General features: G+C 46.2%; 1 protein-coding gene across 1 annotated transcript; it reads left to right on the top strand.

The window, feature by feature from the left end:
* The first annotated feature begins 876 nt into the window (after positions 1–876).
* GABARAPL1 (GABA type A receptor associated protein like 1) lies at positions 877–9,865 on the top strand. The gene is made up of 5 exons (XM_040061353.2): positions 877–1,055; positions 4,742–4,820; positions 5,788–5,906; positions 7,182–7,243; positions 7,996–9,865. Exons 1-5 carry the CDS (start codon positions 966–968, stop codon positions 8,006–8,008), a joined length of 363 nt encoding a protein of 120 aa, XP_039917287.1. The 5' UTR covers positions 877–965; the 3' UTR covers positions 8,009–9,865.
* Positions 9,866–16,086: the final 6,221 nt, after the last annotated feature.

Here is a 16,086-nt window from a genome sequence, read left to right on the forward strand (position 1 = left end):
TTGATTTTTGTCCTGATTTGAGCATGCTGAGCCATTCATTAATACCTGTTCTTCTGCTGACCAGTGAATAACTGTGAGTCCATCTACTCCTAAGGGGAAAAAACCCCCAGATATCATGTGTCAGTTGAGTAACCGGGCCGAAATCGGCTCGCCGCTTTGGCTTGTTTGCGGACGGTTCCCTTTGGCTGCCTGCTGTCTGCAACACGCACCTGGCGTGACACATCCATCACACGGCACGATTTCTGCCACCCAGATGCTGCAAACGAGGCAACGATCCAGATCCGACAGCCACGGGGGCGGCCTGAAAACAAACAATTGTTGTTGTTGTTGCTGTTCTTACATCTCGCGGCCACAAAGAGCACGGGGCACATTCATTCGGACAAGCGGGGGCATTCGGGCCTCACCCGGGGAACCCCGAGCCGGGGCGCTGGGCAACGGAGGGCGGGTGGATGGGCTGCCTCAGTACGGCTGCCGTGTTTACAACCCCTGAGTCGTGCTGCGGAGGGCGGGCGGCGTTTTGCCGCCTATAAACAAAACAAACAAACAAAAAGTTTTTAACTCTTTGTTTGTTTACATATTGCCGGGCAATAAATCAACGCGCGAACAGAACGCGCCGAGCTGGAAAGCGACGCTCCCCTCCCCGTCCCTCCACCTCTCCCAGTCCCGGGCAGCGCGGAGCACCCCCCCCCGTGACGTCACGGCTGGGCAGCGCGGGGGGGGCACCTCCGCGTGACGTCACACGGCCGTGTGGGCGGCAGGCGCGGGCCCGCCCGTGACGTCACGGCGGCGGCGCGGCGGGGCGGCTCCCGTGACGCGGCCGCGGCCCCGGCTGGGCGGGCGGCGCCGGGCGGCGGGGCCGGGCGGAGCTCTCTGCGCAGCGCCGGCCGGGGCGGGGGCAGCCGCAGCAGCAGCAGCCGCAGCAGCAGCCGCAGGAGCAGCCGCGAGCGGAGGGACAGCCCGGCGCCATGAAGTTCCAGTACAAGGAAGACCACCCGTTCGAGTACAGGAAAAAAGAAGGGGAGAAGATTCGGAAGAAATACCCCGACAGAGTCCCCGTGAGTGCGCGCTGCCACGGCGGCCAAGGCTGCGGGCCCGGGCTCGGCCGCCTTTGTTTTCCGTGCCGACCGTCGGCTGCTGCTCGCCTTGTTCTGAAGGCGAAAGAAATGAGTTTAGTACAGATGATCGTGATCTCGCTGATCTGATTCAAATCCCCGGCTGCTTTTCTCCTTAGTGCAAAGCTGGGGCTATTTTTGTTGCGGGAAGGGCTGCAGTGGGGGTGGGTGGGTGGGTGGGTGAGGGGTGGAATACACCTTTTTCCCCGGGTTCCGCAGTAACTCCACGGTGGGAACGCTGCTGATCTTTTTCTGGCATGCGTGGGGGTGAGTGGAGAAGGAGCTCACCCTTGTTTCTGTGAAAATGGAGATCCGTGAGTGGGTTAACTCTTCATGCTAAACACGGTCCGCATCCGGGTCATCTCATACGTCCCTGTTATTTTTATTTTGCTTCAGCTTGGCTTTTCAGTATAGCCTTGCTCTTTTCCTTCGCATACAGAAGAGGATATACATATATACAGACCAAAAAACGAAAAAGATACTTCTCAATCCTTTTGCCCTCCTGTTTAATCATCCTGTGGAGAAAATGTCATTTGGAATGCAAGGTCATCTAGCTGAATTTTGCTTCCTCATTCTTAGGCCCCTTTGGAGTGCCTGTGGGAAACTTCTGGCTTAATAATTCCAAGTAGTTATATAAAAAAAGAAATGACAAATCTAATTAAGTGTAGAGTGGTTTTTTTTTTTTTTTTTTTCCTTTCTTAATAAACATTTTTCAAGTATTTGTTTCCATCCCCGCTGGAGAGGTCTGCCCTAGATTTACTGCACAAGTGTACTGCATTCAAAAAAACTGGGATCTCTTGTAAAACTAATGACAAAGGGGAACAGTTACACCCCATCTTTTCCCTGCAGGCTGACAGCATTTTTTATCTTGGAAGTGACTCTCAAATGGACTTGAAAAAGTATTTGGAAGTCAGTATTTGGGTGCTTTTGTTCTCTCTGGTTTTGGGAGGCCTGGCATAGCATGGATGGAGCATGCTGCCGGTGTGTACATTGAAATGTGTGGGGTTGGGTATTTATAATGAGGGCTCTGTAGGTCTGGCGTGAGACAAGGTGCAAATTGAGGATTAAAGTGGCAGATTGCACAGCAGGCCATGACAAATGTGTCAGGAAGAAGCCTGTGGGGAGCCCAGGATGGGGCCCAGTCTGCAGGAGGTAAAGGAAGTCAAGACGGGGGCGGGCATCAGCAGAACTTTGTAAAGAAAACCAGGACCAGAATAACAAGGTATGCTGGAGGTGAGGATAGTTGGAAATGATGCACAGCAGGGCCCAGATGTGGATTATGAAGGATAGCCTCTTGTCAGAGCTGCATACAAAGAGATGAATGCAGCACTCTGTTCTTCACATCACTTCTGCCTGCCCTTCCTGACAGCAGGATCCTTGAGGATTTAATCCTTTGGGCTGCCTGCTCTGCAGTGCCATGATACATCTCAGCATTTGGATGAGATTTTACTGCCCTGCATTATCACAGTCACCACTCAACAACGCAAACGTAGATAGTCTGTATTCTAGCCTTAGGATTTTCCTTGTAGGTATTTTTATGTATGTGAAGGGTTTAGTGCTTCAGAAGAGATAACCTGCGTTGTCCAGCAGACTGGCTACAGTTGCCAGTCAGATTAGCAGAGCATCTCCATTCTTTCCCTGTGTCTTTGCAGGAGGGAGATGTCTCTTAAGATCTCTTAAATCGGTGGTGATTTGATTTAAATATTTCTTAAATCTTTCCTAGGGGCTTAGAAGCCCCAACGCACACCTCGTTCTCATATGTGTGACTTCTTTTCCTTGATTATCTAATGACCGATCTACAATCCCCCTCCTTCCCCCACCCAGGTTAGGGTAGTCACAGCAAGTAGTTTGGCTTGTGAGTAGTTTTTTAAATTGGAGGCAAGAACTAAAGGTTTCTCTCCACTGCAATTTATTGTGTTAGATATTGCCTTGTTTGGCTGTGCTGGTAAAAAAATGTGAAAAGTGCTGCTGCTGTTCGGCCTGCACCTGTTCAGTGAGATTGTGGTACTGTCCTTCCCTCACAGCATTTACCAGCTCCATCTTGTACAGAAATGCGTGTCCTACCTCAAACTGCCTGAAGGAGCTTGAGTGCCTTGTATTGACTTAGGTACTTGAAAATCTTGAAGTAGCTGAGGCAGCCATGTTTCTATTTTAAAATCAAACCTGGAATTTTCAGGGGGCTTGGCTGTGTTGGCCACATTCAAATGGAGCACAGGGAAAATGTCCTAGGTGGTGTGAGATGTTTTGCAGAGCCTCACTAGACTCTAAAAGGATTCACGTTAGCATAGCACCATGTCCAGGCTAAATACACCAAGCTCATGATAACATTTTGTTCTGGTGTGCTGTCTCTCTGGTGGGGCAACATCATTTTGCTTCTAAAGAAGGCTTAGTCCACAGCAGTTCAACCTTTTCTCTTACACAAGAGCTGTATTTGCTGATTTGGGTTGCCAAAGAGTTATGGGAGTATGGAACCTTTAGAAATTAGTCCTACGGTGTCTCAGGTGGAGTATTTACAATTATTGAGGTCTAAGGAAATTAAAAAGTCTAAGAAGTTCAGACGATCCAGCTTTAGATTTAGTTTAGGTGGTCAGAATGGCTTCTGCAGAACAGCAAGCCACATAGATTGAAACATGATGTATGTTTACCAGTTCAAAAATAACATATCACAAAAAAAGCCTGCAGTTTTGTTTTTTTTTTTTTTGCCCAAACACAGTAGTTCCAAAGGTTTCAATGGAAAAGGAGATCAGATCACTTTTGAATACTTCCTGCTTCTGAGGTAAATATTTTGCCTAGCTCTACTAACACAAATTATCTTTTAGCAGAAGACCTCTTGGTCTGTTTGACCTTAAAGCTGCTGAGCTTTGTATTTTTCTGTGTTAGAATATAAGGAAATTAGTATTTTGTGTCAGAGATACCTGTGGGTCCAGTTGCCCAGACGGTAGGCTGGTTTTAATTATTGTATGTTTATATGATTAAGGAAATGTCCATAGCTATGTGAAATACGGATAATAAACTTAAAGGATATGAATTTCAGAGTAGATAATAACTCCTGAAGAACTGGAGATTTAAAGAAAATATCTCCAATGAGCTGTATTTTCTCTTTAATTCTTTGCTTTATTCTAGAGCACTTGGTATTGGTGAAAGTAGAAATTAGGATGTGGGACTACTGGGAGTAGGGCTGATTTTGTGCAAGGCAGCTTGGAACTGTAACCTGGAAACAGTTTAACTTACTTGTGTTCGTGTATTAGCCTCCTGACAGCTTCTTCACACAAAATTAACCTGAATTGGGAACATCAAGGTGTCCTAATTTAATTTTTTTTTTCTCAGCCATTATGGTTTATTTTTATGTCTGTTCTGGACTGCTTTTTTCACTCACCATGCTTACTGATGCAGCCCTGGGCTCCCAGCACAGCTATTTGGAGTGATTTTGTCTTCTGTTCTTTTTCTTTACGTCATCTCACTTGTATGTTCTTTAATGTTGTGTATTTGTTACAGATTGAATACCTAAAGACCTGGTAGCACCATCAGAGGGTAATATCTTTATCCATTGGTGCTTTTTGGACCATTTTGGTTTATGATACTCATCATCTGTTTCTTGCTTTGTCTCTCTCTCTCTCTCTTCTTCCCAGGTAATTGTGGAAAAAGCACCCAAAGCCAGAGTACCTGACTTAGACAAAAGAAAGTATCTTGTGCCTTCCGACCTCACAGGTAACAACATCCACCTCCTTTCTTCCCGATTTTCTGTGAGAGGGACTCAGAAGTGCTTTTTACTCTGTGATCAGCACAAGGAAAATATCCAGACAGGTTCAACATCTCATTTATCTTCTGTCGTTGTTATATTTATACCTTGTAGCCTGGATTACAACATGCAGAATTCCCTGAGATCTTTTGAGGTATCTCACTGGCTTAGCTAGCCTGTCACAGCTGGGTTCTAACCACGACAACAGTGACTAAATTGTGTATCATGAGCAGTGTCATCATCACCAGTCAATGATGACCTAGCTGCAGAGTTGCCAGAGGCTGTACTCTTGTTGCAGAAAGAGACAAGTTCTTGCAATCCTTTTCCACCCCTGTGGCTGTAGTCATAGCTGCAAAGTTCTTTTTCTGAATGGTCATGGTGATCTTGAGTGTGATTACATCTGTTTTTATTTAAGAACATGAATGAGTTAAAGGAACAGCATTTATTTTTCTTGCAGAATTTAATGGACTGTGAAAAACTTTCTTGTGCAACATAGTTCAAGTAAATAATAAAGATCTTCTTTTTTCAGGAATGGTATAACCATTTACACCAAGGCTAAATTCTCTAAGTTGTCTTTGATCTGTAGGATTTAAAGGTTAAGCTAGTTAAACATCTTCCCACCAATCCCCTCAGTAGAGCATTTCATACCATATTAGGTGGAGTGTGGGGACATGGCATGAGGTGTGTACCTAGAAACTGCCAGCTCTGAGTGGATTGGCTGCTCATGTGGTTGCAGTCAGGAAGTTACTGCTTTCTTCTATTGCTTTTTTCCTCAGCATTGTTCATTTTCCCCGACTTTTCACATACAGCATGTGACTTCTACCACCAAAAGAAAACATCCATGGTTAGGGTTAAAATACAAAAATAAACAGCAACGACAAAAAAAACTCCTCCAACATTCCTTCTGCATCTAAGGCATTCTTTGTTCCTCTTCAGTTGGTCAATTCTACTTCTTAATCCGAAAGCGGATCCACCTGAGGCCAGAAGATGCTTTGTTCTTCTTCGTCAATAACACCATCCCTCCCACCAGTGCTACCATGGGCCAGCTCTATGAGGTAAGCCTGGTCCTTTTCTCTTGCCTTTTGTTGTCAAGAGCAATGTCCAGAAGTGGCAGTGGTTTTAATCTGGTCACAGATGCCTGAACACAGGGACCCTCTCGCCCTGAGCTGTATCCATCGCCTCAGGGGAGTTCCATCCCCCACTTAGGAGCCTGGGGAGCCTTATCAATTCAACTAGTTGTTTGCTAGTTGAAAGGGTTGTGGCAAGTAGTTACCCCAGCAGTGATATATTGGTCCTACCATTTTAACAAAGTATTGAAATAAACTACTTCCTTTTCAGAGGGAGGATTTGGGCTGGGGAGGGTGGAGAACATAGGTTTTTCTGTGTATAAAAAAGAGATTTCCTTTTAGCCATAGAAGTAAGTAAAAGGGGCAGTATCACTGGGCATCCATCTGCCTATAAATACTTTCTTAAGGAACACTTATTCCTGGTCTAGAATTACTTTTTTGTCACTTTTACTGTGTAAGTGAGGATTGTGTAGGATGCTGTGAGCACTGCTGCCCACTATTTCTACTCTGCAATGTTATTTGATCAACCTTAAAGGCATATTGGATGCCCGTATTTCTCAGTTTTGTAGCCATTATATCATGGGTGGTTTGCAGCCTAGATTGATTTCTCCTTGATTTCTCCTTCTGCTGGGTGTTTTAATAAAAGAGCTCTGGAGGGGTGCTGTGAGCCTGTCGCTTTTTGACAATTTCATCAGTCTGTGTACTGATGAAGATAATAAAAGATAACACAGGCAGGGTGCTTTCCAAATCTGAACATGTCGAAGGAAAGCATCTGGCCGTCCAGAGCTGAGGTCAGGTCTCTGTTGCTGGCACCCTGCAGAATTTTTGTGTCAGTGTAATTGCTTAACAGCCCTACTGTCCTTATGTAAAACAGGACTTAGAAATACAGCCACTTGTCAAAGTGTTCTGAACAATTACAAATACCATCTAGAGGTGATTTTTGACTTGTTAAATCTGTCCAAGTCTCTCTCTCGATCTTAAGACCATACCACTACTGAGATACTGGTGAACAGTCAGAGCTGTTTCTGTTCCATGCTTGCCACACAGCCTGGCTGTGGCTCTTTAAGTCGATTCCCTGCGTACAGAAACGTGTCCTGCCTGTATGCAGTAGCAGAGCTGTGGCCAGAGTTCTCTTTGGTCTTGGGAAGCGAAGCCTTCAACGTAAACGCAAAGGACCAGTGAAAGAGAAATTACCTGCTCATATTACAATGATCTCTGGGTTTCTAGCTCTGGCTCCTCACTTTGTCCCTTTGTCCCTGGCAGGATAACCACGAGGAGGACTATTTTCTCTATGTGGCCTACAGCGATGAGAGCGTCTATGGCAAGTGAGCAGCAGCCCCCCAGGCATGCAGGCTGGATGGACTGATGGAATGGATTGGCGGGGAGGGGGTTGCTGGAGAGACAGGAGGAGGATGCATGAGAAGAGAAAAAGAGAACTGGAAATGAACCACATGCACAATGTCATCAGCTTCCACGCATTAATTATAACCATTATTTTTTAAATTGAGGGGAGTCAGGGTAGGGGGACTGGGTGAACTTGAAGATTAATGAGAGGTTCCGCACTGGGGGTTGGGGAAACTCCACTGTTCACAATTCTTCTCTTGCCACAGCTGGAAGTAGTTAGTGCTGGAGGCTGCTAGACAGGCCAGTGTAGTGAAGCTCCAGGAGAGTGACTGGGCAGGATGGCCATTTTCATGTAACCCTTTCATTTGATGAAGAAGGCATGCTATGTATTGTACACTGACCTTGTCCTGTCTTGTCCATGGCTCCCATTCAGTGAGCTGTGAAGCCCGTCACTCTGCCCACACAAGGCTGTCCTGTGCTGACAGTCCTCACTCAGCTGCTACCTGTGAATTGTTCCAAGGTTATTGTGTTTCCCATCATTTCCATCAGTATTAGAAGGGGTAGTAGCTCTGTCCATCAGTATTAGAAGGGCTTACTCTGAGGGCTGGGAACTCCTCAGCTGTGAGACATGAAGGTTGGGTAAAGGAAGAAAAGATTCTTCAGTTGTTTTTTTTTCTCATGTTGCTTTAGTTGCAACTGCTGGACAGAAAAATGACCCTTTTGTTCTTTTCAGTGTAGTCAACTGATAACTCATAAGCACAGGGCTAGAAAGGACCTCAGGAGCCCTCACCAGCTCTGAGACAAGACTGAGTATCCCAAACATGTTCACCGTGGCTGCTCATCACTTGTTCTAACTGAACTTCACTGCAGAAGATCCTGGAGGCTGCTGAGATTGTCTGTTCAGTTCCTAGCTAGCCTACAAGTGAGATTGCTTTTCCTGATACCTAACTTTAGTCACCCTTGCTGTGCATTAAGGCAACTAATTACTAGTGGTCTTGTTTTTGGTGAACACAGAAAATTATCTATCAGTGTTGTCCTTGTACCAGTCTTCTGCAGATTTGAAGATGGCAGAATTCCTGTGGATTTATCCTTCCCTTCCATGTCTCATCCCTGTACAGACCTTGCACCACATGCACAAGAGTAGGAAATCAGTCACTGCCACATGTGTTTTGCTGGCTTTTTGTGATTGGGTAACAGTGCCTCTCTCTGCCACAGGAGAGGTTCTTTTAGACTTGAAGGGAAAAGGGAATAGATTTTCTGTAGGTTTTTTTTCTTAAATTATTTTATTTTAAGCCAGTGTTGTTCTTAGAAGGGTGCCAGATGGGTGCTGTCCTGTGCAAGCCTTATGCTGTCATGCCAAAGCAGTTTCTTCCCAGTGGCACGAACAGCAGATTTTCCCATTACTGCCATAACTGTGATGAAGGAATGGGTCTTGGAGAGTGAGCTGACTTTCAGGAAAATTCTGGGGTCTTATCTAACAATCAGAGAACTGGGCCTGAATTACTGTAAACATTCCTACATTTAAAGAGAGGGACCAAGAGGGAAGAAAAGAGAAGGATGAAGAATACAGGCAAATTCCAGATTAAGTTGAAGGTGTTTGCTCAGTTTACTTATCTGTAAAGTTAGATCACCGTTCCTATGTTCCTCAGGAATGAGAAATCAAGATGAGTGCTCCTCTGAGTGTGGGGAACAGGAAATCAGGTTTCAGCCTTCTCTGACTGTTGTTACATGGAGGTGCATGAGGCAGGAGAGCTCATGGGAGTGTCAAGTGGGAGTTACTGGCAAAACTCTTGAAGGTCAGGGACGGCAGCGTGGTGGGGCAGGAGGGTTACTGCCTGTGTGGGGTGGGAAGTACAAGAAGAATGGGAGAGAAAGGAGGAACCACAAAGGATGCAGACGGAGTGGTCAGAATGGGCAGACAAAATGAGGGAACAAAGGATGAAGTGGGTGGCGCAGTATCCCCAGTATTACGTCCTGAACTTCAGGTTTGCCGTTCCATCCTGTGTTCATATGGAATAAATGTGTTAGTATGAGTTGGACCTACTGCCAACGTAGATAACTTCAGTTTCTGCCTGCACTGCTCAGTCCTCTCTTTTAGACTCACTCTCCTTGAACTACCAGGCTCTCTTCACATCCTTTCGGTGCAGATCTGTATCAATCTCTTGTTTTGGGAAGCTCTGAATATTCTGAAGCAGAGAACAGACCCAGGAGGCTTTCTAGGATAAAAGAGAAGACACAGGCAGATGGTGTGCATCTCTCTGCTGCCGTCCCACTTGTTCATGCCAAGCACGTGGTTATGCACACTCAGGGGAGAAAGAGTTGGCATCTGGGGTGCTTGGCTTTGTGTTCAGTCCTCCCCTCCCGCTGCTGGGGTTTTATGACATGTGGGACTAATCACAACTGTTTGTTACATGTAGAGTTTATGATTTAATTTAGTTATTTCACAGTTCTTTCAACTGAATTGTGGCATTTCTGTTTTTGTGCTAGTATTGTACAAGGTAATGATGGTAATTTTTTTTGTGTTGGTTAGCTGCAGGTTCTTGTAAAATAAAGTTCAGACTAGAGCTTAATCAACTTACCAATAAAGATGCATTTGAAAATCACAGATTGGTCCAAAATGGATGACTAGCATTTCTTCCTGATGTGGGTTTTTGAATAAAGGGACAACTTTGCCAGAACTTTTGCTGCTACTTTTTCCCACAACCCCAGGTTTACTCTGTCCTGTCTACCAGGACAAGTCCCATCTCTCCTATTTTTGGTGATATTGTCACATACATACCTAGCTGTGTCTTGCCATGCCACCAGTGTGAACTTTAATTAGACCTGGATGATGGGAGAAAATCCTGAGATACATAATGAATACACTGATGCATTTTCTGCCATTTTAAGGCCCTGAAGCGTGATGGGGCCTCAGGGGGATCACCAGCCCTGCCTGTCCCTGCCAGGCACCTTGGGCCACCTGTCCTGATGGCCGAGGCCCAGGACTGTTTGTATCTGTCACGGTGGTGTCCCTGTCAGCCCCTGAGACTGTGGGCACCTCTGCTGGCACTGCTGCAGCAGGGCCGGCCTGCAGCTGCCCTCAGCCCAGCGCAGCCATGAGCCTGCTGAGGCCCTGTGCAGCCATGAGCCCGCTGAGCCCTGCCCTCAGCCCAGCGCAGCCATGAGCCCGCTGAGGCCCTGTGCAGCCATGAGCCCGCTGAGCCCTGCCCTCAGCCCAGCGCAGCCATGAGCCTGCTGAGGCCCTGTGCAGCCATGAGCCCGCTGAGCCCTGCCCTCAGCCCAGCGCAGCCATGAGCCCGCTGAGGCCCTGTGCAGCCATGAGCCCGCCGAGGCTCTGCCCTCAGCCCAGCACAGCCATGAGCCCGCCGAGGCTCTGCCCTCAGCCCTGAACAGCCATGAGCCCGCCGAGGCTCTGCCCTCAGCCCTGAACAGCCATGAGCCCGCCAAGGCTCTGCCCTCAGCCCAGCACAGCCATGAGCCCGCTGAGGCCCTGTGCAGCCATGAGCCCGCCGAGGCTCTGCCCTCAGCCCTGCCTCTGATGGGCCCTGGCCTGCTGGAGGGATTCCTGCCTTGTCACCTATGGCTGGGGCTCGTCACCACCTCTGGCTGTGCCCCACTGCCTCTGGTAGGTGCAGTAGGACAGGTCCCATGTGCTGGGTCAGCCACGTCCCTCACGGAGCTGCTTGTCCTTCCTGTGTCACCACAGCCCAGGCTGAGGTGGAACTCGCCATGGGAAGAAGTGGGAGAGGCCCAGGGAGTCCACCATGCCACGAGGTCGTCTAAAAGGTAGGAGAGCAAAGATAAGGAAATCTGAGATTCTTTGAAAAGGAAGACTGCAGTAGTGACAAATGAGGCTGCTTTTCCTTGTGGATATTTGTGTGTTGAGGGGGAAGGAGTCCTGCTGGGAGCTGGCAAAACCAGCAGGTGCCATTTGTTCAGCACCATGACTCCAAGCCAGGTTCTGGCAGTGTGTGAAGAGGAAAGGGATGCATGCTGTCATCTGGAGAAGCAGTGACAGACGTGCCACGTCCCGCCCCTCCCTCCCTCCTTCCATGTCACCTGTGGTTTGTGTGGGTCCCTCTGGCTGAGGGGGCAGGAGTGGGCCATGGCGATGCTCTGGAGGGACTATTGGCTCCAGACCTGAGCACTGAGCGAGGGAGTTGCTTGGAGTGATAAAGTCAAGAATTACAACAGTGAAATTCACAGGAATAAAACTTGCTATGCTTAATAGGACCTTCCCTCTACATACATAGGAGGACTGCTGTGAGAACCTCTCTGCTGCTACTGAGGGAGAGGCAGTAATTAATCCTGCATTGGAGCCTGCCCACAGCCGCAATTTCTGTGCTCATATCTACCGTGACTGAAACAAGCTGCCCCTGTATGGCAGAAGGCTGCTGTGATTATAGCCAGATGGGTATAGATGCAGCTAAGAGCATACACTATTAGCTGAAATAATTTGAATTTCAGTTCCAAATACAGTGACATTTTTTCTGTGTGGGTTGTGGTATTGTCTGCTGGCTCAAGTAGAAAAGTGGTATAAAGTATATCTAAGTAGTCATCTCCCACTCCCCCTCTCGCCCCTTTTCTTGGAAAATGTTGCCACAGGGATGTTTGTACCTGCCCTGCTGCTTTGCATGTTTGTATCAGTGCCATTGCTGAGAGGCACCAACACAAAATGTGCAGTCCAGTACACTGCTGAATGTAATTTACCTGGTCCAAATGTGGAATATTAGCTTGTGCTCCAAGGCTGTTTTATTTATAACCTTTGTTCTGTGGGTTATAAAAATGGTATTAAAGCAAGGCCTGGGGGAAATGATGAGCTCAGCTGGTTTAAAGAGGTTAAATAATTAATACTCTGCCTTGGTCACTATTACTGCACCTGGGATCCTTTCACCAGTCATCCTGATGCTTCCCTTTGAGGAAAATATTTTCCTGGAGCAGAGACTACCCAAGTTAAGAGATCACTTATCTTGGGGCATTACAACATCACTGTGGAGGACATAAATGCACTAATATAAAAAGTCCCAAATCATGCTAAACACTGATGTTTTCACTTCCATAAAACAGTCATGTCTGAGATTAAAGAAACACTGATTAAACACAGAAATAAAACTACCAGAGGGACAAAGTCCAGCTCATTGTTGTCACTCAGTCTCAGATGAATGCTTCCCCAGGGAGAGGCACAGAGAGTGACCTGAAAGCTTATTAACTGGCATGGCCCTTGCAGGACTGACCCGAGCAGAGCACAGCTGACCACAAACTACAGCTGCCCCGGCACGTGTTGCCAATATTTAGGAGCTGTTTGTGTTCATGAAAGCTTGCAGGCATGCCAAAGCACACCTCAGGCCTTGATATAGATATGTTACAGGAATTAGTTAATATTGTACTGAAACAGCTGGATCTTGCAGCACCTTTCTGTAAAGGAAGGGTCTGATTCTCCCTGATTTTGCACTCTGGCCAATGCCATCTGCCTGCTGTATTGCTCTTCAGGAATTAAAAGATTGTTAATAAGTGCTAAAAATAGTGATGCATGGAAGCAGGGGGAGAACATAAAGGTCCCTAACTTTCAAGTGAGGACATTGCTAGAACTGCATTAAGGTTGAATGTGCTGAATTACTAGCTGAAGGAAAAACTGATCTGATTCATTTCCTGACCAGTTTTTATTCCCCCCATATCTGGGAGGAGTCTGTCAGAGCTCAGAATCCTGGTTTGGCTTTTTGTCACAACCCTCTCTTTATCACTCAAGCTGCCTCCTGCAGTGTTCACACAGCATTCAGAAATCTAGAGATCTTTCAGGAGGTAGCATCCTTGAGCCAGTGGATATAACCTTTTCAGGTTGATAAAACCTTGGGTTTGCTGGCTTGCTACTTGACCCCTTTACAATTTTCCATGTAGCAGCAGACCTTTAGGTCAGCAAATGTAAATCCCTACATTAACAAATCCTTGCTGCTTGCAAAGGATATAACTCTCTGCTGTTTACTAGGGCAAAAGCATTCCCATTCTGTGCTCCCAGCACACGTGGCAAATGTCACAGCTGCCACCAAATCTGCAGACTGTTTCCTTGCCACTGAAAATGTGGCTTTGCTCTCCCAGATATGATCCCTTCTGCTAGTGCTCAGCATTATGGATGCTGTTCCCAGGGGGCTGATTTAGCACAAGAGAGTGGCAACTGCCTGCAGGACTTGAGAGTGTTTCCTATTGTGTCAGGGAGACCAGGAGTTCATGGTGTATACACTTGTGCAAAGAGAGTTCTCCTCCTTGGAGTAAACCCTTTACCTTTTCTTTGCCTCTTGTGTCCTGCAGTATCCTGCTATTCCTCCAGTAGCACCTGCCCTTTTCCCAGCAAGAGTAGCGGGAACAGAAAGCTTTCCTTACCCTTTTGATGTCCAGCCATCTTCTCTCTCAGGGATGACAGAAGGCTGAGATGTTCTCTCATGCAGAAGTCATCCCCTATCTCCGTGACCTGGGGTTCAAAGACATTTTGCAGCCAGTGAGCAGGGCTGACAATGCCTCACATCCCACATCATTCCCACAGTGAATACACGCCTGTGAACACACCACCATGGCCACACACCCCGAAGTGTGGCTGCTTCCTGTACCTTATTTTCTGTACATCACACCATGCTCATCCCAAACACCTGGAACACAAACACATCCATTTTTTCTGCCACACCTCCCACCACAGAGTGGAAATGAATAGTGAAACACAGGGTGGAAAAAATGCATGGAGTATTACACAGTCATGGGCTTCAGGTGATTACAGAAAAACTTGCAAGTGTAAAAATAGGGGGAAAAGAGCCCATAGCCCTCAGAGAAGTCTACAGCCACTAAAGCGCCTCTTATCTGTGGAGTGGAAAGGATGCCAAGAAAGCACTGTGTGATAGGAAACCCTGAAAGAAGGAAGCCCACTACGCACAGCCTTATTTCAGAGGTGAAGAACCCTGAAATTCCCCTCTTTCTCTACACTTCGCAACTGAAGGTGAAAATTAGTCTGAAAAAGTGCAACCCTTCTGACTAGGACTGGATTGTGTTGTGATGAAAAGAGGGAGGCAAAGCGGGTGTATTTTCAGTTTGTGGAGTGCAGATGGAGGTAGTAGCATGGTGGAACAAGGTGTGGGAGGGGAGTGAGGAGAGATGAGTGAGGAGACTGCGAGGTATAGATGAACCTGGCAGAATTGTGTAGGAGGCCCAGCACTGAAGTAACATATTGATTTCCAAGGCAGGAATGAAAAGGACTTAAACTAATGCCAAAGCTACTACAGAAAAACCTCCTCCAGATTAGGTGGGTGGTTGCTCCAACTCAGGCTGCAGGTACAGGCCATCCTAAATGTTTTGCCTGGTTTCACACAGAAAATTCATGGCAGGGCAAGGAAAGGAACAGCTCACACAGGGATGACCCTTCTTTCTCTTTAGAGGTGTTCTGAGCCCGAGAGCAAAATGAGCATATAATTGAAGGAGTGGTATCATTATGCAGATATACTGGCAATTGAATTAAGTATTTAGGAAAGAAAAAGTAGAAAACAATGGGTAAAACAAACTTTTTAGAATGAGAGCAAAGAAAAGGCAGGATTGAAGCTGCCATTCACTATGTAAAAATGTATATAATAATGATGGAGAAGGTGGTAATACAGATTAGAATCTGAAATAAGTATTGCTTCACTTTCCAGTAGAGCTGTAACATTGGAGTATTTTAGATTTAATATTAGAGTATTTTAGATCTCACTCACTCAGTGCATTTTTTCCAAGGAGCATACAGCAGAAAATGAGCAGTGACAGGTCTGATCCTATTTAATTAGTGTGTGTATGCTATTATTTCACACTTACATACAAAGTTCTATATGCCAGTCTCAGTTCTTTCAGAAATTATCTATTTGGAAACTCTGTGGCCCCATGGGGTAGCTCTTCCTGTCTCCAGCCTGCTGCTGGGGAAATGGAGGTGCAGACATGTAGCCTGGCTTGCCTCAAGGCCATACAATGAAACAGAGTTTAAAAAAAGCCCTGTCTCCCTGATCTCTAGAACTTCTAATAACAAGCTTCTGCTCTTTACACAGCGCAGTTTGAAATGTGGATTCTGTGCATTCATAGATTTTTCATTAATGAAAGAACCCCCTCATTAGCTCTAGGAACACAGCATTATAACATTTTGATGTTCTGCCATTTGTGGACTGGAAAAGCTCTGATTTCTTTGCCAGAACCAGCAACAATAAGGTAGTTCCTCCTCTTGACATACTGCCAAGGAAACACTGCTGAATTGTCTTTGAGCAACAGCTCTCTGCAAAGCTCATTGATACATTTATCTGTGCCTTCTTTCTCTGGAACAAAATAGTAATCACAGTACAAGCCTGGGGGAAAAGCGGCGTGTTTTCTTCTTGTCATTTTAATTTTGTTTGATTTTTGGCAACTTAAAAGTATTTAGTATCTGCTCTCCTATTTTACTATGAACATGTTTCATAAACTTTGCAAATTTTGACTGTTCCAGAAGGCAGAATGAAGTGAGTATTTGGGCCAATTTCTAAGCTCTTGAAAAATCACAGAGCTGCTAAGGCAGGTTCATATTTCAGCATCTGCTTTTATTGTAATATCCTCATATTTTTCCAGAAAGGAAAAAACATACACAAGTAGGGTATCCCATGTAGAAGGAACTGTAATTTAACATGGTGCACTCACACTTCTCATGACTCAGATGTTGGTAGGCCGGTTGCTCCCGTAGCTTGGACATTTTCTCTGCTTTCTGCAGTTGGTGTTGGGTTGTCTGTTACAAAATTACAAAAATCTCTTCTGCAAAGAATTCTTGCTCAGAGCATGCTCCCCAGGAAGGATCGGA

The sequence above is a fragment of the Hirundo rustica genome, chromosome 4, assembly GCF_015227805.2.
Source record: "Hirundo rustica isolate bHirRus1 chromosome 4, bHirRus1.pri.v3, whole genome shotgun sequence".
In the NCBI taxonomy this organism is placed as follows: domain Eukaryota; kingdom Metazoa; phylum Chordata; class Aves; order Passeriformes; family Hirundinidae; genus Hirundo; species Hirundo rustica.